A 25,114-nucleotide genomic window follows, 5' to 3' on the forward strand; every position below is an offset into this window, starting at 1 on the left:
GGCGCTGCGCTCGACGCCGCCGCGGGACGCGGAGCCGCCACCGCACCGAGGAACGGGCGCTGCCCCGCGGAACACAACCCTCGACCCACGCCACGCACACGTCTTGCTCTGTAGCGGGGCTGCGAACACCCTCGGGCCTCTGCGGCCAGAGCCCTTCCGGAGAGGCCGGGCCCGCACGGGGAACCCCCCTCGGGCCGTGGGATCCCCCCGGTTCCACGGGACTCGCTGCCCCAGTTCACCGGGCCGGGGGCGGGTGGGGGGGGGACGGCAGGACTACATCTCCCAGCAGCCCCCGCACGGTGCCCCACAGTGGGCAGGCGCCGCGCAGGCTCCGCCGAGGCGGCCCAAGATGGCGGCGCGCTGGAGCAGCGAGAATGTGGTGGTGGAGTTCCGAGACGCCCAGGTCGGGGGGCCCGGGGGCTGCCGCATCACCGCGCTGGGGGGGCAGCCCCCGGCCGGCCCGTGACGAGCGCAGCGGGGGGAGGTCCCGGCCCGGGAGGGCTCGGCGGCCCCGCGGGGCCTTTCGGCGGCGATGGCCGCGGCTGAGGCGGTCTGGAGTCGTTTGCGCGGAGATAACGCGTTAATTCACGGGGCGCTTAATTTCTGATGTTAATTAGGTTTTGTATTTTTTTTTAATACCTTTTTAGGGCTAACATACGATATTGCCACTTCCCACACGTCTTTCCTCATTTCCTTTTGCTGGAGGAGCTCAAGGCCAGAGCGGATGTGGCCCTGGGCAGTCTGGTCTAGTGAAAGATGCCTGCGCATGGCAGGAGGTTGGAATGAGCGGAGCTTTAAGGTCTCTTCCAACCCGAACCATTCTATGGCTCTGTCACTTTTCACGGAGACTGTTACAGCTACTGTCTCACTGCCGAATAAATTGCTGGGTGTTGCTTGATTAAAATAAAAAATGGCTTATATTTTTTTTTGTGAATAGCAAAGTGGTCAGCTTTTGTTTTTGAAGCTGATGGTGATAGTAGAGCTTGGCTCAGAGTCTGTTTGTTCACGTGGTGTTGTAGGAGTTGTTCTTACATCCTCGGAAGTGTTCATGGCTAGGCTGGACAGGACTTTGAGCAACCTTTAGAAGATGTCCCTGCCCATGACAGGGATTTGGAACAAAATGATTATAAGGTCCCTTCCAACCCAAGCCATTTTAGAATTCTGTGATTCTGTTTGAAGAAATGTGGGGGTTTTAAGGTGTTGGCAATAGCTTAACAAAGCTAGATACAGTAGGTGAACTATGAGCTACTTCAGCCGGAAACCCAGAAAGATTTTAAAAAAATAGTTCTAGAAGCTCTCTTGTCTCTTTGTCCTCTTGTGCTGAAGCAGTAAGGGCTTTGCCTTCACCATTGCAAACAGAAGCATTGAGTCCTGTGTGCTGCATCCATCTCACCCTCTGTAAGCTCACAAAGCTTTTCACTTTTGTACCTCAAAAGCTTTGTATTAATTTTCCTCCCAGAAGCGTTCAAGCAGCCATGTCTGCTACTGAGAATTTGCCCTCAGGAAGCCAGTAATGAGATCTGACGGTACATCTTCCTACATCACAGATTCATGTTGCATCTGGCTCGGGAGAGAGAGGGCCTCATGACTTTGTTGCTTACTCATAATGTCTGGTGTGTGGGAGCAGAAGGGACAGGTGTTGCCATCCCATGCTGCAGCAGTTGGTTTCAGTGTCACTCCTGCACTGGCACAGACCTTGGCAGAGGGTGAAGATGGGGGTTTCAGTCACTTTGCTTTACTCTGGTGTGATCTTCCTGGACCTGTTCTGACCTGCCTGCTGTCCCACATGAAACCAGAGAACTGCTCTGGCTGGGGCTCCCAGCCTGCTGCTTCAGGCTAAACTCATTTATATATTTGTGTCTGAGCCTTTTTTTTAGGAGTCTGCAGGAACATATTTGCAGGTGGGAAACCTGAGCTTGAGAAATTGGAGCACCTTGGCTGAAATCATCCAGCACCAGTCTTGAGCTCTGCATATAGGCCACACTATCTGCAAAATTCCTACCCTAAAAACAACCTGAAGGAAACAAGAATCAAAAGAGTGGGCAGCTGTTACATTTATAGCCAGTAGACCTCTGCAAGCACTGCAGTTGTCTTTGTTCACCATGCTGGAGTGTGTCATGAGAAAGCTACAGCACCCAACCTGTACCACATCAGAAAACCACTGTGTGTTTTGGGGCCCATGTTACCTACAAGTGTAATTTTTCTGTACAAGCTGACAGAGGTGGCAGTCTGTGTACTCATCTGATCTAAACAGGCCCACAGGCTCTTTTTGGGCTGTTGGCACTATCAAAAGGAGAGCAAAACTCACCCAGTGCTGAAATGGAACCATTTTTACCAACTCAGTGTGTGGATGGGAGGTTAGGGATGCAGGGAGCTGCTATTGCTTGTTAAGAGTCTGCAGCTCTTGAAAAACATCATAGCCATGTCAAATTGGGTTGGTGTGTTGCTTCTCAGGTGGAGAGAATGAAGCTAATTTGGAAACTAATGAAAGTTCACACATAAAATGGAGTTTTCCTTGGCTTGCCTAGCAGAAATCAAGTGAAATGCCAAAGTAGATGCTTGAAGGCTGAGAAGATGCTGCCTGGGCTTTGGGTTCAGAGCAAATTCTCAAATGTGCAGTGCTCCTACTGTGCTTACTCATGTTCTTGTTATTCATGAACAGCAGTTATAGCTATCCACAGTATTGTTTTGGGATAAAAACTGCTTTCAGGTCGGTTTGTTCAGTTTCAACTCCCCCCTTCTGGAAGGTTGTGCTGTGAAGACTGACATATCACTGTTAAATGACAACTGTTTGGTTTTTTTTTTTCCTTTGCCTAGACAAGGCTCTTGTATCATAGGGAACTGTTTGTTGCTGTAAAACAACTTAATTTGTGACCCATCAGAGTAGCAGCCTGACATGTGAAACTTTTTACATCATTCTGATTGTTCATTACATTCTATGATGCTTGGTGCCTGGAAAAAAACAGTTTACCAGTGTTCATTATTGAAAACATTTTGTAAGGACTTAGGAGATCCTGGTGCCAACATTAGAAAAAATAAACTTGTATATGAAATTATCAATCATTTAAAATTGACATTGTTTTTTTCTGTCTTGGGGAAAGATTGCTCCAGCTGTATGAAACATGTCTCCTGACTAGCTCTTCATGACATGAGAAAGCTCTGATTACTGTAGTGGCTTTAGTGATCCTCATTTTAATTTCTCAGAAGAAAAATGTGTACCATCTGGGAAAACATCTTTTTCCTGTTGATTTGTTTTGTTTGTTTGTTGGTTTTTTGTATAGATTCAGTAACCTACTTTTTTGCAGGTTTTGTTCTGTGTTTTGCAAGGTGCTGTGGAGTCTAGAAAGGTGGAATTGTTTCCTTATCATTTAGAGATCTTAAAACTAGCTGTTTATTTACAGCATTAGCTTTAAGACTAGGGAAACTTTGCTAGAAGATTGGATTTGCTGCCTAGGAAAAAGTAATTGAAAGGGGGGTGTTCCTGGAACAGTAAAAGTGGTGAAATGGGTTTTGGTTTACCATGAGCTCCTGCTGAAACTCTGCAGGCAGCTGTAGCTGTTTGCCATGTGGTCTCTAGAGGAGAATGGGTCTGTGATGCTGCTTTTTCCTCACTTGGGGTTTTTGTAAGGAGGGAATGGGCCCTAGCTGAAGCAGCTCAGAATTTGTGATGAATATTCTACTGTCAGATCTGACTGAAATGGAGTGGGATTTCTGTGTTGTCTGTCAGGTTTTAGTGATGCTTGTAAGTAGTAACTGTGGGACATGCTGAAGTCTTGTTACATCCATGCTGAGAGCACTTAAAGTCCTGAGCAGCAGCAGGAGATACATCCTGAGCCTTCAGAGAGGCGGCTTTGAAGATGACAGCAGTTAGTGTGAAGAATGTGGGGCATATTCTGATTTTTGTACTGTGAATGCTCAAAAGTCTATTGAAGTCATATCTTTGTTTATGGGCGGAACTGTTCAGCTTTCCAAGTAAAATTTTCCTTTATTCTCTTGGCATTTAAACAAGATGTTCAGCCAGTTCATTCTGCACAAAAAAAGGGGGAGACAATATGCAAACAGTCTTTTTTTAATTGTTTTTTTTCTAAAGGCCTTTAAGTTATCTCCTAGCCTTCTTTAAACTCAATGCCAAGTAAATTCTGATGCCTCTTGGCCATCTCTCATTTTTGAACACCAGCCATACACAAATGGTTGCATTTCTATCTCCCAGTACATATATAATTAAATCTGGCCCTGCAATGAAAGAGAGAGACTCAGAAAGTTCCTGAGCAGGAGCAGAGGCTGATTAATACAGATTATTAGAGACTGCTGATTGAAAGGCTGCAGCTGTGAGTGCCATAGCAGGAAGAAGGGAGCAAGGTCTTAATGCTCATAATGTTGTCTGCTAGGTTTTGTTTTCAGTTTATGCTAACGAAGATGTTCCTGTGTGCTGTCCTGCATCCCAAAAGCAACCACTACACCCATTGCCCCTCTGTGCAATTTTAAGGGGGGTGTTACTTTCCTGAACTCCTCCCTAAAGCCATATGTTTGACTGAGCAGCTGACCTGACAGGTTTTGTTTAATTTTGTTCTGTTTCTCTTTAACAGGCAACTGCGATGTCGGTGGATTGCCTGGGACAGCGCGCGGTTCTCTCGGGGTGAGTGTGACAGTCCCCGTTAGAAGTGTGACAGTCATTTTCACAAGCCAGACCAGCAACCTGTAGGCTGACCTCAGCTGGAGGGTTGATGGATTGTTTCAGAAAGGTGCAGCTGAATTCTGTTCAAGGCTCAATGAAACTGATTCTGGGGCTTGTTCGTAATGGGATACAGATTGAAGAGACAGCAACAAGAGCACAGTAAAATATTGGTGTGGCTTTCCTGGTAAATTCCTTTCCAAATCCCCATATGGGAAGTGGAGCATCATGAAGTACTATTTGGATTGTCTTGAAATATGGATTAGATTATTTGCTAATAAAATTTGCCTCAAATATTCCCACAGGGCTCTGCTTCTCTCCTGGTTCAGTGTGGGATATCACAAACACAGTAGGTGCCACAGACTTCCAAGCTGCCCAAGTTTCCGGGAGAGCTTGGTCTTGTATCTACCTCCAGGGCGAGTCTTCAACTTTTCCAGCTCCTGCTTTTCAGTACTATCAGCTAATCCTGTCCCCCTATCAGTGACACAATTGCCACACCAATTAGGATGTTCATTTCAGAATCATGTGAGTATAGTTGATCTTTGGTCAGTTTTCAAGGAACCAAATCCTTTGGTACAGCTCAAAGCGATGCTCACTTGTGTGTAAACCCTTAGTCTGGCAGTGCCGTACAGGAATAACAGGAGGAATGGCCAGTGCTCAGAGCAGCTGTGTGGTCACTTTGCAGCCGAGATAATGCTCATGTGGGTAATTATATAGGGTTCATTATGTTTTGATGCTGGCCCTCCATAGGGTTCAGCTGGCTCACAGTTATTTCTGGGCAGTTTCTCTTGCTTGTAAGATGAATCACGTGGGATGATACCTTGCTTTGTGGGGAATTGGCCACATCCAGCAGGATGTATGAGCTCAGATTTGCTATCATGCAGCATTATTTATGCTGCATATAGAGTTAGATCAGGTAAGTAATGGAACTGTATCTGTGCAGGACTGTGTCCACCCCCGTTAAAAAGCTGCTGCAGCTGAGCATGAGCTCTGTGCAGGTATTTTTTTACTGTTGGTAGAACCAAGCCCTCAGACTGGTGTGGAAAGAAGCACCCACGTAGAATCATCTTTGTCAAGGCTCATTAACTCTTGCTCAGAGCAACATATCCAGGCTGAAGCTGTTGCATTGCACTCCTGGGACTGTGCCACTTAGGCTCTGCTGCTGCAGCAGCGTTAGGCCTGCAAAGCCTGTTTGAATGTGTTTGCACCATTCTCCAGCGCTTCTTTTGTATCCAAGTTATCTGGGTTTTTCTGTGGTGCAAGCTATCTGTTACATTTGCAGATCCTGTTTACTTTCAGTGTGTCTTGACTTTGTTGAGGGCTTGTGGGTTTTTTAAAGTCAATTCTGAAGTATGTAGTCAAATGTCGCATTTTCAGGAATAGTGTTTTCACTTGTCTCGTGGAATGCTTCTCTTCTTTTGGTTCTTGTGCCTCTAGACACAGGGCTGTGAGCTCCATGTGAGCTTGAGGTTTTGAGATCAGTCCTGTGAGGTGCAGCCCCTTTGTGTCTGTGTGTCTTGCAGCCGCCGTTTCCTCTACATTGTCAACCTGGATGCACCGAACGAGGGTCACCGCAAGATCTCCCGGCAGAGCAAGTGGGACATTGGCGCGGTGCAGTGGAACCCCCACGACAGCTACGCCTACTACTTTGCAGCTTCCGTAAGTTCACTCATTTAAAAGCTGTAACTCGTCTTCTGCCCTGCTCTTTCTTTCATGGGTGAGCCTCTGCAGAGCTGGAAGGCTGCGTGGAGCTGGCACAGACATGCTTCAGCAAGTCACGTTGCAAGATCAAGGCCTAATTCTGATTTACTGCCAGCAAAGTGTTCAGCTGAACGGCTCTCAGTTATTGGGCAGTCAGGGTTGCATCTGGTTTTCCTTGCTTGTTATTTACAAAACACTTTGCCAAATAAATCAAGCATCCAAATGGTTCTTTTCTGGAGGGAAATGATCTTATTTTCTGATTTCCAGTCTGAGATTTGTGCACTTCTTGAATTTCTTGCTCTGTGCTGTTTTGTTTTCACCTCCCTGCCTTGCTGTTCGGCTGTGGTGCACCAGGCAGTCTGTAAATAGCACAGGTCAATACTAGCATATAGCTTGGGGTTTGCAGCTGGGCATGGACTGTGTCAGTGAGGAGTTCCATGAGGCAGTGGATTGTGCTGAAGAAACAGTAATGGCAGTGTGAGACCAAGTGCAGTTTTCAGCTCTGCTCTGTGTTTGGACTGTTGTGCTCTGCAGCTTGTTCACCCAGGGGCCCTGAGCTCTGCTGGTGGAAATCTCAGCCATCAGCCACAGCACCATGGCCATTGGCACCAGCCAGCTGCAGACTGTTTTCAGGGTGAGCTGCCTTTTCTGCTGTGTTGTCTGCTTTTATAGCCTGGGAGTCCTGGACTAGCTAGGGATGGAGAAATCTCTCTGTCTATTCATTTGAGTAAACGCCTAGTTGAAGGTGATTTCATAGGATTTTTGTTCCTGGTTTGCTATATTTTTAATTAAAAGGCAGTTTTAAAAGTGGACTGGTGCTGTCAGCTGGGAGCCTCTGGCTGTTTGCTCTCTGACATTCCCCAGCCTGTCTCTTTCCAGCTCTGGCACATGTCTGATGTCTTAAAGGTGCCTTCAGCAGATGCCTTCTGAGCAGAGGGTTAGTAAAACTGGCAAAAATGTGTCCTTCAGTGCCACTTCTGGGTGCAGTCTGTGGAAATCAAAACCAAGTAAGGAAATGCACTGGGGAGGTCACAAGTGGAGCAGGAAAGCTTCTTTTTAAACAAACTCTGAAGACAATATCCAGTGATGAGTTCATCCTGATCTGAGCAGGACCCTGCTGCAGAGGAGAGCTGTGCCCATCTCGCCCATCTGAGCACTCCTATCTCTTGGTGCCATGAGTGGATACAGGAACCCATCTTGTTCAGACTGAAACCAGGTGTAGCTGGCATCAAACCTTGCTGCTTCTGTTTATAAAAAAAGATGCTGTGATGCTCTGGGGATTTGAACATAGTTGCTGAGACACACTGGTTGAGAAATCCCCAAGATGAGATCAGGTAGCTTTTTCAGTTTGGGTCAAAAATACCACCTTTCAAGCCATTTCACTGTGATGTAAACAGCCCAAGGGTCTTACCCTTCTGCATCCCATGGATGGAAAAGGGATGTAAAAGGCTGCCATCCCGTTTGCCAGCAGCATCATCTGGTTTGAAGTCCTGTTAATTGGAAGTGGTACAGGCAGAGGGGAATCTGTCCTTGTGTTTAGCTTCTTTCCAGAAGAGCTGGAGCAAGTTCTTTTGCTGTGCTTGGTTGTGTCTGCCCTCTGGCTCAAGCATGTTTTTGGGGACTCCTAAGCTGTTGTTTCAGAAATGGTGTTGTTTTCAATCCTAGATCCTTGTTTTTCCTTTTGTGTGGCCACATATTCTTGAACAAGGAGGTGATGAAATTGTTGGAAGTGAATATTGATACTTACAAAAATGAGTTTTTTTAGAAAAAGCTCCTGTTGGGAGGAGCAGTCTCTCTGGTGATCATTATCTTTTGTCTTGTCTCTGGAGTCCTGGGTAAATCCCATTGGGTAATTTCACTCTACCCCTTAAATACTTCTGTCAATGAGAAACATGCAAAGAGTTTTTTCTTGCCCTAAGCTGTTGTGCAGCCCTGCTGTGAGCAGTTAGAGAAATGTCATATATTATTGCTGAGCTGTGATGGGACCTTTCATTTCAAAGAAAGCTGTAATGTTTTATCTGTCTGCAAGTTGATATTCACATGAAGCAGCTTTGGGGTAGGAAGAAAATCCACCACCACAAAAAAAATCTGCCACAAAAATTGTAATGTAACAATTGGACTCAGTGATTTTAGAGGTCTTTTCCAACCTCAACAACTGTGTGTTTGTATGAAGTCTCTTACCTTTTCCCTCATCTACCTAAATGTCTGAAAACAGGGGGCTAATGAAAATAACATTTTAAGGTCATGTTCTTTCAGGTTTTGCAAAATCTGCATGAATTTCCAGTCATGATCCACTGGAAATGATGATTTCCAGTCATGATCCACTGCTTGGCACTGTGTGTGCACCCACAAAGGCAATTCCAGCCCCAGAAAGATTAGACTTGGCTTGGCCTGAAGTGACCCGTGATTGAGACAGAACATGAATTTACAGCACAATAACTAGTTTCAAGTAACTTTGCATGTGGCTGCATTTGGGCAAGGATTTATTCCTGGAATGAGTGAAGGAACCCTGAGTAATGTTGTCATTGATACATCTGGTTTGCTGTTGTTTTTTTATAGCTAGTGATAAACATTTAAAGCTTTTCTCCTGGGCTGGCAAGGAGTGGGGTAATACCCTTGAGGAGGTGTCCTTGAAGCCATTAGACTGTATTGTTTGTGTTTGGCAATGGCCCTGATTATCCCAGAAGGGAACTGACAGAGAGCTGAGGGAGACCAGTGGTAATCCATCATCCCCCTCACCAAAACTTCCACTTGTGAATGTAACAGACTGGCGGGGTATTCCTGCAGAGAGAATTTGTCTGCATGTTGCCTGCAGTTACAGCATGTTGTTAGGAAATAAAGACTCTGAGAACATAATTTCATGGAAAGATTTTGCAATGTGGGATTTTTTTTTCCCTTTCTAGTTTATCTCAAGTTTTAAGTGGGTGTAATTGAAGTGTAAGCTTTTGAAAGTCCTTGCAGCCTGTATTTCATCTTTGCTCTCCTGCTTTGGGCAAGGACTTTGCTAATCACAGCATGACTCATTGTTAACTGAGGTTGTTCAAAGTGAAGGGAACCAGGTCCTAACACACAGATCCATGTCCTACCTTGTTGGCCTGACACTGTCTCTCCTTTCTTCCATCTAATTGCAGAGCAATCAGCGCGTTGATCTGTATAAGTGGAAGGAAGGTAATGGGGAAGTTTGCACATCTCTGCAAGGACACACACGTGTGATCAGGTGAAGAACAAACAATGCTCTGGGCTGCTGAGTGGAAAATAATGCATTGTTTCATAGAAGCTGAGTGTTTTGGTCCTGGCTCCACTCAGGCTCTGCTCTGAGCCTGTTTTTACTCATTTCTCTGGACTGGAGTGCCTTCCCATTTGGTGATGATATCATGTGTGAAGTGGCTCATCCTCTCATGGCTCCCCCATTTTACCAACTTAGCCCTTGATGGCTCAAATGTCATTTCCTTAGGCTGCTATCCTTGTAAAAAGCAACAGCCATCATCTGGGAAACAGATAGCCTGTTTATTAAATTGAATCACAGCTGTGTTTCTGTGTGATAGCAGCTTAATTAAGGCAGGTAATCCCAAAGACCAAGTTTAGAGAATGTTACAGTGGCGCAGGGGAGATTTTTGCCTCTTGTTTTAAGGTAACCTTTCAATGCTGGGTTGGAAATACAGTTGAGGGACTGCTTTTACTCAAGCTCCTGACTGTGGGAAGTATTTGCAGCCCTTGAAATGACAGTTGTTTGGGCTGACTGGAGGCTGTTTATGTCCCAGGTGCACTTGGTGTTCCCAACAGGGAAGCATCCCAGAGTGAGGGGTTGATGCCAAGGATGTGTGGTTACTGAGAACTCTCTGAGACAGTGTTCCTTTGCCTGGAGGGGAAAGAGCACACACACAGTAGCTGTAAAGTTCAGGACTAGGAGGATGCTTCACTGGAATTTACTTAGAAGCATTTCATTGCTTCTTGGAATTTACTTAGAGAAATTATTAAGATCTTGCTTTTTACTTTAAAAGTTTCAGTAGATGTCATGGAGTTGCTGTGAATTTGTTGGAGAATGTACTGGCAGCTTGTGAAAAGTTGATGCAACATCTGTGTGCTTTTCTTTACTGATCTATGATTTTGCATTTGCAGTGACCTGGACTGGGCAGTGTTTGAGCCAGACCTACTGGTCACCAGTTCTGTGGACACATACATCTACATCTGGGACATCAAGTAAGAATCAGAATGTTTCTGCATATTGGTGAAATCACTGGGACTCTTTTCTATAATTATCAGCTTGCAGGGCAAAGCACACCCTGATGGGAGCTGCTCTTTAGCTGTGCTTCTGGGGTCTTCAGCTATTTCCCATTGTCTCCAAGATAACTTCTGTTCCCCTATTTTCAAGCCAGTTCAGAGTCAGTGATGGGCAGTAGAGTGGCACAGTTAAGCTACAGCTGTCTGGCTTCACACCCTGCCCACTTCAGATATTTCCTTGGGGGTTTTTCCTGGAGCCCAGGGTTGTTCCTCAGTCTGCTGGGGTTTTTTTAAGCTCAGTTAATGAGCACCATTTCATGATCCTATAGCCATTTTCTACTAAATTCATTAATTGTTGCTGGTTCTCCCTCAGTAGTGGGAAGGCTGACAATGGTATTCAGGAAGGTTTTCCTGTTTGTACCTTCTCTTGTTTCCTGCTGTTGCTTTCTGCTATGAGTATTTTCAGGGTAGCAGATATTTCCAGCTATATGTCCAAATTTAAGCTGCAGATTTTACACCTGAGAAGCAAGGAGCTTGTACTGGGACTGCTGGGTTCTCTTGCTAGCTGTACAGCTCTTTATGACCCCCAGCAAATCACATTGTTCCTCTCTGCCTCCCTTGCTCAGTTATAATAGGAGGATAATTATATAACCCCACTGCACCAGGCTACCCAGGGGCTTGCTTAGTTCCTATGAACAAGCACTTAGATCCTTGGTTAAATGGTGCTTGAGAATGACAATATATTATTAATGTGTAATTAAAAGACAGAGATACAATAACTGCCGGTTGTTTTCCTGTGATGCTATCTTAATGGCAAGAAGAAAAAATAGAGATGTCTGAAGGTTGTTATCAAACTCCTCCTTTAACTCTATTGTGCCTTTCCATTGTTTTGTGTCTGCCTGTATCACTTGCCCAGAACTGCTTCCTTAAGCAGTCTCTGAAAGCCTCTACATCCCACTTGTGCTGGGAAAAGCTCTGAGCTTGCTGTGGCACTGAGGTGCTGGTGCTGCTGGCCTCCAGCAAATTAACATCTTGCTGAAGTGGCTGTCTCTAATGACACCCTAAGGAGGTAGCCCTGCAGTAAGGGCAGCTGGAAATTCCCCACTTAATTTTTCATACAAAATAACTTTTTGATTAGGCAGAAATTCTTAGAGGGAGGAGTGCAGTTCATTCCAGAAAATGTTCTGGTTTTCAGCGAACAGAAAAAGCTGTAGATAATATTCCTTATTTTCACTGTCACTTTTCATGAAAGAGCAGGTGAAATCCTGAGGAGCAAGGCCAGGAAGTACATTATTGCCTTGATCTATGCCCTGGCTGCTAGGAGTTGTCATGGTGCCACACTGGTTTCTGCTGCTGCAAAATTTGGTTTGTAGACAGACAGAATTTGGTCTGCACACAGCTGGGCTGATTTTCTTCTAATTTTGTTATTATATGCTAGACATGAAGTTTTTGCTCTGTAGTAACTACTCCATCTGCTTTGAATCAGAATCTGCAAAGGCTCCATGAACACATCAGTGGCTTTTGTTGAGTGCTTCCACAGCTCTTTTTGTTCCTTTAATCCTCCTTGGAAATGCTGCTTTGTTGCTTCCCACAGCAACAATTCATGAGCCCTGTTTCCTTGCCTACCCAGTTGGAATATGCCACACTTTGTGTATGTTTCTCCTCCCTTTGATCCAGTCCAGCTCTGTTTCTGTCCTAAACTTCCTGCTGCACGTGCTGTCAAGACAGGATCATAGAATGGTTTGGGTTGGAATGGACCTTAAAAATCTAGTTCCATCCATCTGCCAAGTGCAAGTACACCTTCCAGTAGACCAGATTTTTCCAAGACCTATCCAGCCTGGCCTTGAACACTTCCAGGATGGTTGTTGTCCTCCAGCTGGTCACCTTTATTCCATTAGTGCTGGTGTATTTTGGTAAGCAGAAGGTACATTAGGTCCCAAGGCAGCAATTACCTTAGTGCTGGAATAGCAGGGAGCTCGCTGGGAAGGCTGGGCTATGCTGTGTGTACTTACAGTGGCCACATTGTATTTCAGAGACACCAGGAAGCCCACGGTCTCACTCTCTGCAGTTGGTAAGTCTGATGTGTGTGATGTAGGCATTAAACAGCATTATTGTTGCATGCCCCTGCTGTTATTCTTCCCTCCCTTCATACTCCAAGGCCAGGTGTGGCAAAGTGCAGGAGTGCCACCATGTGTAATTGTCCCATGTAGGAGCAGCCTGAGAGGCTCCAGTTCACTCCTTTTAGAGAAGCAGAATTCAGAAGAGATGTGGAACCCTTTGAAGTTCCCAGACATGGAGGGCAGTCATGGTACTTGGGATTTGCTGCCCCAGCATTGGTGAATGGCCACATGGAGCTTCCTCCCTGCTTAACCACCTTGCTGCACTGCTTGTCCTGGGTTGCTTATCTGTAATTTCCTCACGTCCTTTTATGCTTGATTGAATCAAATAAGGAACTAAATCATACCCCAAGCAGCTCTCTGTGCCAGCCTGTCCCCTCATTCGCTCAGGGTTGGATACAGCAGTTGGCTGCATCCACTTCCCTGGGGCACCTGCAACATGCAGGGAGCACACAAGGTGCTGTCTTTGGGCTGTGCTTTCTCTGGAAAGGCTCTTGTCCTGGCTGCTGGCAAGGTGTGTGTCCAGCCCCTGCAATACCACCAGCTGGCAGGTGCTGTGTGTCTGTCCTCACTGGCTGGAGCTGGGACTGGGCATGGATGATGAGCAAAATGTCCTTTCCCTGAGTTACTGTCCCCAGTACTGGAGCAATCCTTACAATGTGTGACTCTCATGCTCTGCTGCTTGCATCTCCTTAGGCAGCTCCCATTCCCCTCCCAGCCAGCAAACCTCTCTGTCACAGAAATGCAGAAAACCTTACTGAGTCAGAGAGAAGCAGTGGTCAGTTCTAGTGTCTGGGGTGAGGTTTCACGGCTGAGCCAGCCCAGCAGCTTGCTCCCCAGAAAGCTTCCTTGCATCCTTCCTTCCTCCTGTGCCTGCTGCTGTTTAATGCTGGTCCAGACATTTGTGTAGCCTTCAGTGAGTGGATCAAATCAATCAACTGGCAGTCTATTTGCAGCTTTTTATCCCCCAGAATAGCTTTTTGCCAGGTTGTCAGGATGAATCTGCTCACTATGCAGCAGGAGGTGGGTAGTGGAGGTGGGGAATAGCAGCAGGCTGAGATCTGTTTAGCTTTCTCATGGATCTCACCTTTCTGATAGCTGAAAAGGTTTGAAAATACTGGCAGAATAAGGATGAACAGATACATTATGCTTACAATACCTGAACAATCCACATTAACTGAAGCTGTGCTTTGTTTCCATTAGAAATAACCACCCATCATCTGATTTGACTGACCCTCAGGATATCACATATGAGTCATACCTGGACCATCATCCAGTTTCTTTACACTGCCATTGGTGTCTTTGACTTCTGTGATATATTTTAGTGGATGGACCTTTTAGTCCACCCAGTGTGTCCCAAGGTGACCTGCACTGCAGCCTTCTCCTACACCTGTAGTTTAATCATAGATCAATAGCACTAGTTGACTGTGTAGTGACTGATAGTATGGGGGGTGGTGGGGAGATGAAACAGTCCCTAAGCACCTAGAAGTAACTTGAATAAAAAGAGAGGGGATTTGGGAAGGAGGTGACAAACCTACATTTCTGGTCTGGAGGAAGTTCCTCCATTGGAGCTAATGGACATGAGTATTCTAATCAAGTACAGCCCCTGGCTAGAAGATGTGATAAAGATCTCTAGGCATGCAACTGGAACATTTGCTTTGCTGTCCTGAGGATACAAACAATACACTAAGGAACCAGGAATTAGTAATTTTCATGCCATCCTTCATGCTGGCCTTCTGGGATATCCTTCCTCTGAACCACCTTTCCTGGGCTAAGAGCAGCTCTAGGCTGCTCTTAGCCAATGGGGCTACTGTGCTCTATTCTCTTTAATTGCTTGGTTTGGCCTGCTCTGTTTGTGCTGCAGCTGGAGCTTCCCAGGTGAAATGGAACAAGAAAAATGCCAACTGTTTAGCAACAAGCCACGATGGGGATGTCCGGATATGGGACAAAAGGGTAAGCTGAGGAATTTTTGAACAGTCTGTACATTTTCCCACCTACCCAATACAGATAAATTCTGGTGACAAATAAATACTGAGGAAATGTACTGCTTTATCTCAGTTCTCTCTTGTGGGTCAATTTAAGCTGGAGAGAATTGGGAGTCCAGGAGTCTGAAGAAAGTATGTAGGCAACCTCCTTCCTCAGAGACTGTACCCATTACCATTTTCCTTTTGATCTCATAGTACTTAACTGTTGAACTGAGTATAAAATATGGTCACTTGGTGACAGGAATTTGCCATACCTTCACAGGATTTGTTCTTCAGCTACTTATGCTGAGCTGTTTGCCGTTCCTCAGCGGGGTGGTTGTTCTAACTGTCTTGCCCTGGTTAAAGTCTCTTTTTATGCCAAAGAACTAGACCAATTTTCAGGTGTCCTATGCTGAGAAGGACAGTGTCTCTCCTTGCAGAAACCCAGCACTGCAGTGGAGTATTTGGCAGCTCATCTCTCCAAAATCCACGGTCTGGACTGGCATCCTGACAATGAGTATACACTGGCCACTTCCAGCCAGGACAACTCTGTCAGGGTAAGTGTTGTTTCTGAATTCCTGCTGGGGAGTAGGAAGGAAAGTGGCGCAGATCCCCTTCTGCTGCTGCTGAAGTTTTGGGAAGTGCTTTGCCATTGGCAAGATCTGGATATTTATTGTTTGGTTTCTGGCCACCTGGTGTGTTGAGCCAGGACTGCACTTTCAAAACAGGCAGAGAGGTGATTGAAGAATGGGTGCACATACGTTTGCCACATGTCTGTGGAGATGAGGGCAGTATTGAAGCTGAAAACTGTCTCTGCCTGTTGCTTGCCAGAAAGGAACAGACCACACATGCCAGAAGAGCCTTTTTCCAGAAATGCATGTTGCCAGCCTCAAAGTGATTATAGTAACTTGAGGGGAGACATACTTCAGCCCCTGGAGTTTCCAAACTCATGTTGAACAGCATTATCAATAAGAGACTGCCTGCAAGCACTGCTGTGCAGGGCCTCTTACTTGGGGGGAAATAGTGTGCTTTGTATGTCAGCCAAATGGAGTTCATTCACGTTGAGCTAAGCTCTGAGGCAAATGCAATTGATGTGTAGTCTAGCAAAGCAAAAGGTTAGATTCTTCATTAGAAAATTAGCAGTAACAGCAGGGTGGGCTTGCCTCCAGCCTGGACTGGCACGTTGGCTGGCAGCCTGCAGGGTACCTTGTAGCTCTGAAAGCCCAAGCAGGCTGCCTGTCTCCCTGCTCTAATTACTCAAGCTATGAGCACTGTGAATATGACCCCAAGTCACTCATTTTCTAAGGGATGCTGCCAGATGCTGATAGCTTGGTATTTGTCCTTTGGGGCTGTCTCTGCTGTTAATGAATGGGATTACTAATGATGCTGTGGGCACCCTGGCATGCTGTTTGGTCTGTTCTATCTGTAAGCCACATGGAAAACTACAGCCTGAAAGTATAGCCATCTGACTCCTGCCTTTGCTTGCCTTTCACTTGGTTTGTATTTTTTTTCCAGTTCTGGGATTACCGTCAGCCTCGGAAATACCTCAATATCCTTCCCTGCCAGGTTCCTGTCTGGAAGGCAAGATACACGGTCAGTGAGAAACTCACACCAGTTCCACTTGTGCTCTAAGAAGAATGCACAAAGAGACATTAAATAAAGAACTGCCATAGGGTTTCTCACCAGTTCTACTTTTGGACATTATTAAGTTGATTTTAAAAATTTTCTTGGTGCCTAAAAGGCCTAGAAAAGCAGCATCCACAGTGGGGGCATTCAGGAGGAGTGAGCGAGCACCCACCCAAGTGAAGCTAAGACTCTTAATATCAGTCATAATCCCCAGAGATCTGAACGTGGCCTGAAGCCAGTGCTGTGCCTTGAATCTTGATTCCCTTTCCCTGTCCAAGCAGTGAGGGGTGTAGGACTGGTTTCCATGTTCCATCGTGGACCCTGAGGAGCTGCTGGGGCTCAGTCCCCAGGTAGCAGTTCTTGCAGCTCCAGGCAAACTGCAGTAAGGGTTCCCAGTGAAAAGTCAGTGGTGAAATCCCTCCAGCCTCACAGATGGAAAGTGAGGAAGCAGCAGAAAGAAGTTACTCACCTAAAGTGAGCTGCATTGAATATCTCAGTGTACTACAGCTTACCCCTTGAAACACAGTGTTTTTGCACAGCAATTGCCTTGCACCTTCCCAGGTTTTGGCCTGGTTCTGTTTTGTGCTGAGCTCATTTAAAACCTTTGCATTTGTGTTAGTGGGAATAGGGAAAAATAAGAGTATTATAATAGCAGCATGGGAACATAACTCTCCCTGGCTAACTGGAGGGGTGTTTCTCCCTAAGCCTTTCAGCAATGGACTGGTGACAGTGATGGTCCCCCAGCTCCGTCGGGAAAACAGTCTCCTCCTCTGGAATGTCTTTGACCTGAACACGCCTGTCCACACTTTCGTAGGACATGATGATGTAGTGCTGGAGTTCCAGTGGAGGAAGCAGAAAGAAGGTGAGTTCAGGGTTGAATGTGCTCTCTTCCCTACACTGTGGCTGTCAGCTAACCAGAGATCTGGCTCCCGATTGCAATGCTATTGCTTTTTGACTCTTGCCTTTCCTTGAAGAAGCTCCTGCCCACCTTCCTGCCCCCCACTGCCTCCCTCAAGCTACAGCTGTTCTGTACTGGTTGTGTGACAGTGCTTACAGAAGCACTGCCTTGTTTCCATGCTAACAAAGCAAATCTACCAAATGCTGAGTGGGTCAGTGGTGACTTTCATTGCTTCCACTCTCCTGGGAGTCTCTTTCTAAATGAATCTTTCAGTATAAATTGTGCAAATTATTAGGTGCATGAGTGCAGGCACCCTCTCCCTACTCAGAGCTGCAGGCTAACCAGTTAACCCCTCATCATGGCCTTGGTCAGCAGCCTCCAGCATATCCCAAAACACAGACCCAGCAAGCACACCTTACTTGTCTGCTGCAAGGCAAGGGAAGAATAACGTGGCATAGAGAGTCTGCTGTTAGAGTTCAGTCCTGACTAAATTTTCTAGTGTAAGCAGCTAAGAATAGGAGATTCCATACCAGAGATTGCACAACCACACAGAGCACAGCTTTGTTGCCAGCACCTCAGCTGCCACTGACATGGCTGACATGCCAATGTGCATGGCTGGCTTTGGTGTCACTTGTGCTACAGCTTTGCATTGCTGTGTGAAAGTGCTGGTCCAGTCCTTTCCCACCAGCTGCTGAATGGGGCCATTCAGTTAAGTCACCTCTTTCTCCATAACTTGCTTTACCTCTTTCAAAAGGAGGAGAGCAATGGAGAACTGTGTTAGGATCTGGAGGCACAGGCTAAGATAGTTTGTGAATGAACATTGAAGCAAGCTTGAGCTACAGTTGGTTGTCTTAGCTGCTTTAATAGATACATACCCAGGGTTGGGCTTCTTGCTTGTCTCAAGCAACATAAATCAATCACACAAACATTCCAAGTCTGCTTCAGTGTGCAGACAACCAAGATAGCATAAATTTTCTTCCACAGAGTCTGTTGTGCTGTATTTAGACAGCCCCTGTGCCTCAGCAGAGGGGTGTAGGAAGCAGCTGTGCAGCAGCAAATTCTTAAGCATAGCAGCTGTTTGACAAGGGAAACTTAAAACTGTGTTACAAGACCTAAACATGGACATAAATAGGTCTGTGTACCTCTGCCTGTTGATAAATAGTATGTGGTTAGATCTGTTTCCTTACCACCTGAACCTGGCATCATCCAACTCTTTCAGAAGGAAGAAGAGGAAGGGGAGAACCATCTTTTCATTGCTTAGAAATGTTTTAAAACATCTACATCTTGAAACAGATTTGATTAACTAAAAGAAATTTTCACTTTGCAGTTATAGTGTAGAAACATTTTTACTATACTATTTCTTCTATTTAAATAAACACTGTTGTGGGTCTTGTTTATTCTGATTGTGTCACATTCATTGTAATTGGTGCTTTTGGCCTGTAAATCACAGCCTGTTTAGAGGTATGGTGGCTGTGGTGTGGGAAGACACAAAGACTGATGTACCTGGGTCATTTTGAAGCTGAAAAAGACTTGCTGTGTCTTTCAGTTTAGTGCCATATCCATTGGATGTGCCTGCTGGCTTGTTTGGATCTGTTTACACTGAACACAAGGCTGAGATAGTCTCTGTTTTCTGGTGGGGTCTCTAATTGTTTCTGTCCTCTCTAGGCTCTAAAGATTACCAGCTGGTTACGTGGTCCCGGGACCAGACGCTGCGCATGTGGCGGATTGACTCTCAGTTGCAGAGGGTACGTGGATGCTCTGCTTCTTGAATCGTAGGCACTTTTCTTACAGGCTGTATTCACCTCCCCTTCCTTGCACTCCCAGTCACTCCTCTGGTGTCATAGAGCTGCAGACACAGAAGCCAGCTTCTGTTTCACTTTTTTCTTCAGCTCCAGGCCAAAAACATCCCCAAGGAGACCTGTAATGGGTCTTCTCTTTTGAGCCTGTGTCTCAGAAGTTTCGGTGGCTGTACAAGGTTGCTTTGTTGTCTAACATTTAGTGCAGAAGTTTGTTTGGAGAAGGTGGAGGGCAGTTACTGCCTGCATTGCCTCTAAAATGCCACAAGACTGTATTTCTTGGTGGTTTAGGTGCCAGGTAAATGTAGGGATTGTGCCCTCCTCTACCTCCCCTTGTGTCCATTGCCTCTAAGCCTGGGGTGGGTGGTGTGAGTGTGTGGATCTGCAGCAGTTACAGATTCTAAAGCAATTACTAGAACAGCTGTGCTGGCTCATACCAGAGGTTCATATGGCCACAGTGGGCCACATGGCCCTATCACATCTTCAGCTGATGTCTTGGGAGGGGATAAGAAGGAGGCAGGCATGGAGTGATGTTTCTCTCAAATGCCCTGTCAGCCTCCTGCTGTTTGCAACTTAGAGGCTCATTGAGTCTGGCGTCTTTGTATTTGATAGAGTTTGATGACTGTCACTTCCATAGACTTGTTCTTTTTTTTTTCTTGGACCCGTGTAAATTTTGTCACCTTAAACATCAGACAACAAGGAGTTCCATGGCTTTTCTGCATGTTATGTCGAAAACCATCTCATTTGTTTATTTCGCCACCTAATCTCATTCAATTGAAGATGAAATGAGCAATACTCTGTTACTGATGATTCTGTAGGCCTCCATCATATCCTTTTCAGCTGCCTCCTTTTTCAAGTCAAAAGTTCTTGATTTAATTCATCCTTTGTACTAGAACTTTGATTGTCCTTTTGCCTTTCACCACTGTTTTTCAGTTCTAGTATATACCTTTAGGGATGAGGATCTGAGCTTTGTTCTTTCCAAAGAATTCTCAGTACTCAGTTTAGTTTGTAAATTGTTTGGCATAATTCCATGAAATCATCAGCTTAGTCCTGCTTTTACATCTTGTTCCCTCAGCTTGAACTTTCAGCTTGAAATTTTTCCCCATGTATGTTGCTTTATATTTATCTGAGCCAAAGTTCATCTTTCATTTTAATACAGTTGCTCTTGTAAGGTCCTTCTGTGATTGTTTGCCATCACCCACACTTGTTACTGCCCTGGAAAACTTGGTGGCATCAGCAAATCTGGTCATGTCACTATTCACCTCCTATTCCAGGTTTTTATTGAATATGTTGAGAAGCATGTGTCCCAGCACAGATCCTGCAGGAGTCCTGCAGGTCTGTAACAAACTTTCTCTGTGGAAAATGACCCTTTTCTCCTACCTGATATATTTGTGAACATTTGATTTCTTTCCTGTCTTTAAATCAATTGTTCATTCATGTCAGAGCGTTTATTTTTCCTCTGCTGGCTCCCACTCTTTTGTCCATGTCTTTGTCTGGATCAAACTTTGCACATGATGGCGTGTTGCTGGTGACCAATGCTGTAATTTGCTACATCACACCTTTATCCTTTCTCTTCCCTTCATCTTCCCAGTTTTCTTGTGCTGAATTTCAAATCCAGGGTTTTATAGTTTCATTTTGATAGAGGACCTAGAACAATAGGACCCCATGTATGTACCTGGGTCTCTAGATCCTTCTGGAGTGTAAATATCAAAGTGTGCTACTATTAAATTTGATCTAAAAAATTAAACGTGCTTTAACAAATTAATTCAAGGAATTGAAGTAATATCAGTTTTAGTTTTGAGTAAAGGTAAACCTTTGTTTCTTAGACTGGCCCTGTCAATTAAGTAGCTTTTTAAGTGAGCAGGAGATTTGGCCAGGCTGTCTGAGGTGACAGAGTTGAGGGTGCTGGAAAGTGAAAGATGACCTGTCTTTGTCACAGGAACAATGCAGTCTTAGTCATGACTGTTGCGTGGATAGACCCACCTTGCAAACCCATCTGTCTGGAGAAGTGAGTTGTTTAGTGGTGGCTCTTCCCACAACTTGGATTCTGTTGTGCAGCATGTTGGGTGTTTTTGTTCTTTTCAGCTCTGTGCTAACGATATCCTGGATGGAGTTGAGGACCTCATTGATGGGATTTCTCATCTGCCAGAGCCAGACAAGACCCTTCACCCCCAGGACGCGGAGCCCCAGCATAACTCTGGACATGGGGATGAGGAAGGTGAGAGAAGTGATGGCTTGTGGAACCTCAAACACCAGCATCTTTGGGGTGGGAGGAAGATACATCTTGGCATAAGAAAACATAGGCAAAGCACAACTTGCTGCTGTTTCAAAGGTTAATGGATTCCTCATCAGGGAGGAGGAAAACCACTAGGGGTTCCTCAGGATGGTCCTCCCAAGTTTTTTCTCTTCCAACACAATGTTTCTAGCTGTAAAATGAAGCTCTTCCTTGTCATGGTTTTAATTTAATTGCATGCTCTTTAGGTTGTAGCTGTGGCTTGTTGCCAAAGGTAAGGCAATCAGACAGTAAATTTTGCTTTTTAAGACGATAGATTAGTTCAAGCTGAGAGATGAGCCTTCAGAAGAGGGAGTGTGTGAGTAAGGCTCTCTGACACAAGGTGCTTACATCACGCCTGGTACCTAAACGTTTCTGCTGGTGTCACTGTGCGAACTGATCTAACAAGGAGGTGTTTGATGGTGTCTTCACCAGAAGTAGATATGGAGACAGGTCATGAATTTTTGGTCATGTATTGATGGAAAGTTGCTGAAGGCTAACAGAGCAGAGGGGGGAGGGATAGTGTCTCTGGCTTCTGATATAGTGGGGGGTGGATGGGAGACACTGACAGAAAGTATTTGGGCATCCTTACAGAAAAGAAGGCATGCAAGGAAGGAACATGAAGGAGGCTTAGTGTGGTTAAGGCTCTGGCCAGGTTAAACATTCAGGGTTAGTGTTTGAACAGTGTAAGTACAAGGAGAGGAGGTTATAACATCACATGGTGATGTGCATGGAAAAAAGGTATCTAAAGGGATTTCTACAGCTACACTGAGGAAGAAGAATTGGGTGCACCAATGCCTTAGTGTCAGTTTGGGTTTAAATTCAGAGCTCCTTTCAGTGTTGCAGCTGTGCCACAGTGGGTCCCCATGTGATGGGTTTAGGGGGAAGCAACTTGATTCTTCCTTTGGCTTGCCAATAAACTGCAGAGAAGGGGAGAAAGTGGTCTTTGAATAAAGGAGCAGTTGGGCAGTCCCTTAGTGAAAGCATCTCTTCCTAGCTGTAAGTTTCTTACTCAGCAGTTAACAGTGAAGTTACTCTCTGCCTCCTGTCCTGTGTGGCAACAAAACAAGTTTCTGAAAGCCATCAGAATTTCTGTCAATGTCAGGGTTTTGTAAGATGATAGAAAAAGCCCCAGATACCTGTGCTCCCCATGAGCAGTACTTCTCAGGCAGCACAACCTCTCTTGCTCCAGCTGGGAGCATTCTCATTCTGAATGCCTGGCCTCTCTTTTTTCCACAAGTGAGAGTTAACTCTTCCACTGTCCCTGATGATGCACATCCAAACATCCCACGTGGTTACTGTGTGGGTCTGGTTTCCATGTGGTTTCTTCATTGGTTCAGACTGTTTTTGTTTTCCTCGTGGCCAAAGGGAATGAATATGGCTTTTTTGTAGCAGGGTAGATTTTGCTGCAAATAACAGGACTGCAGGATTAACACACAAGCAAATCCCTAGGTAGGAATTTCAGTTCTTTCTAGCCAAAAAGCTGCTGTGGACTGTTGATGTTTCACCCTGGGGGTGGCTACATTTCAGCTGCAGACAAAGCCTCCATGTTACATTAGTAAAACACTTTAGGGGATCTTTTGAAGAGATCAGTGCTCTGCAGGTGAACGAGAGAGCCCCAGCTGTGCCTTTGCTGCACAGCGCTTGCTGCTGCTTAGAGAGGAGCTTTAGGAATCTGTACAAACGTGGGGCTTTGGAGGATTAAAAACTAATTGGAAGGGAATGGGAGGAGAAGACAAAGGGAGGGTACTGCCCATACTGGGAACCTCAGAGATGGCTTTTCAGTAAGCTATGTGGTGTCTTGAACTAGAAATAATTATCTTCCCTGAGAGCCACTGATCTTCCTTTAATCTCCTTTTCAGCTCCCTTTTCTGGAATATATCTAAGCGCTGTAATAGAATTGCGAATAAGAATGATTGGCTAAGCATCCTACCTATCCAAATCCAGCAACCCATTGGTTAGTGGTAATACCAGATATTTGTCCCTGCACCAAAGTCAGTAACTGCTAGGCAAATGCCTGTAAAAGGTCAACTTCTTGCATTTCTTTTCATTTGTTTGTTTTTGCTGGGAATAGTCTGTGCAATGTGATATTGCAAGAGTGAGAATGACAGCTGAAAAATCAGGACTTCCCTTCTGTCCTTGGAACCATCATAATAAAATATATTTGACTTTCTTAAGAAGTGGTGCTACAGCAAAACGCCCTTATGGAGCTACACAGCAAGAAGCAAGGCAAAAGCCAGGCATAACCACAGGCAGAGACCAATTCTTCTGAAACTCAGAGAAGTTTGTTACATTAACTGTAATTCTTTGTGTCCTGCAGCGCTTGCCTGGCTGTTTAAATGTGTTCTGGCCTTCAGGGGTTATTGTCCTCCTAAAAAGTGCTGGAACTAGAGAGTTAGACACAGTATTTTGATGAGTCTTTAAAGGCTGTTAAAGCACTAGAGTGCTTTGCAACATTAAATGCAAATGGCTGCTGCAAATGAATTAAGCTTCTATTAGGACCAGAAATACTCCCTGCTCTCTTCCCAAAGCGTTGTTAATGCTTTGGAAGTTTTCCCTGAAAGTCAGGAGTGGTGGGGTTTTAGTCCCAAAGACCAGAGCTCCTCCTGGAGACTGCTAGGGCTGCAGTTCTTTTCTGCTGAACTGAGATGCTCCAGTTCAGCCAGTCGTGACTCTGGGAGCATTGTGCAGGGAGGAAAAAAGGTCTCACATGAGAAGAGAAGGACCATTTAGGACTGTACAAAGTACAGGCAGGTTCTGTAACTTTCTTGGGAACTCTGTGTGCAGACAGCTTTTGTTTTTTGAAGAGAAGGGTCAGAAACTTGCGTCCAAACAACAGCTGAGACTGTCCAGCTCACAAGTCTTTTCCAGGTAAAGCTTATACCTCCATTTGTCAGAAGAGCAGAGGAAAACCTGCAGTCTTGGCTGCCTCCTGACATCATGTGAGATACTCTGCCTGTTATAGCTTGTCTCAACTTGTTTTCTATCTTTCCTGTCAGCCTTAAAAGAAGATTTCCTGAATGATCCCCTAGTGGGAAAGAAAACAGACCAACTGGGGCTGCCTCAAACACTGCAGCAGGAGTTTTCACTGATCAATGTGCAGATCCGAAATGTCAATGTGGAGGTACAGAGTTTCCTTTTGCTGGCTTGTTAGGAGGGGATGTGGGCAGGCTGGCTTATTGGAGCCTTTAGAGGGAACCTTCTTTGCTGCAGTGACTGCTGTCTGTAAACAAGTTTTATTCTGAGCTGTTGAGATCCTCTTGGCCAGGGGTAGTAAGAAAGAGGATAATCCCAGACAGTGGTGTGAGAGAAATGTTTCAGCACAGTAAGTGCACTGGCTGATCTTGAGAAGGCTGGATGGTGTTTTCTTCTCTGCCTAGACTGTGGAGTGGAAGGTGACTTGTTTCATGCAGTTCATCTCATTTCAACTGAACCTGAATCCCATCTGCTGAGCCCTCTCTATGCTGAACTCTGTCCCTCAGTTTTGCCCCCTTCCTTGCACTCCAAACTCTCCTCTGTGCATGGAAGCTGACTGGAGGCACAGCACTGAACTGGGCTGGGAGGCTCGAGGCAGCTGCCTGTCTCCTTTCCCCACTCCTGTGGTTTCACAGCTCATGGCGTGATCCTGATGTAGTTTTCTACTGCCTGTTTCTGCTGCACTGGGCCAGGAGCTCTCCATGGCCAAGTGAAGCGGGCTGGGGTGCAGTGGCTGTTGGGAGTAGAGCCCCTTTCTTGGTGCTACCTGGGCTGGCCACAGTCTCTGGATGCTGGAATGTCAGTCTGCTGGTGTGAGCTGAGCCTGTCCCTATCTGCCTGGGGCTTTTTGCTGGCACTGTGTTCCCTGTCC

The 25,114-nt window shown here is 45.6% G+C and overlaps 1 protein-coding gene across 2 annotated transcripts in view; it reads left to right on the top strand.

The window, feature by feature from the left end:
- Positions 1-232: 232 nt before the first annotated feature.
- Positions 233-25,114, top strand: part of WDR59 (WD repeat domain 59) — a 49,048-nt gene continuing 24,166 nt past the window's right edge. For both annotated transcript variants that reach the window (XM_050978792.1, XM_050978793.1), the window contains exons 1-13: positions 233-403; positions 4,587-4,636; positions 6,196-6,331; positions 9,505-9,590; positions 10,493-10,573; positions 12,628-12,665; positions 14,576-14,664; positions 15,116-15,232; positions 16,191-16,268; positions 17,007-17,163; positions 18,865-18,944; positions 21,081-21,213; positions 24,267-24,391. In XM_050978792.1, coding sequence (XP_050834749.1) covers positions 350-403; positions 4,587-4,636; positions 6,196-6,331; positions 9,505-9,590; positions 10,493-10,573; positions 12,628-12,665; positions 14,576-14,664; positions 15,116-15,232; positions 16,191-16,268; positions 17,007-17,163; positions 18,865-18,944; positions 21,081-21,213; positions 24,267-24,391 — 1,224 coding nt within the window. In that variant the 5' untranslated portion in view covers positions 233-349. The remainder of the gene's footprint in view (positions 404-4,586; positions 4,637-6,195; positions 6,332-9,504; positions 9,591-10,492; positions 10,574-12,627; positions 12,666-14,575; positions 14,665-15,115; positions 15,233-16,190; positions 16,269-17,006; positions 17,164-18,864; positions 18,945-21,080; positions 21,214-24,266; positions 24,392-25,114) is intronic.

Source organism: Serinus canaria, chromosome 11 (genome assembly GCF_022539315.1).
Source record: "Serinus canaria isolate serCan28SL12 chromosome 11, serCan2020, whole genome shotgun sequence".
Taxonomy (NCBI): Eukaryota; Metazoa; Chordata; class Aves; order Passeriformes; family Fringillidae; genus Serinus; species Serinus canaria.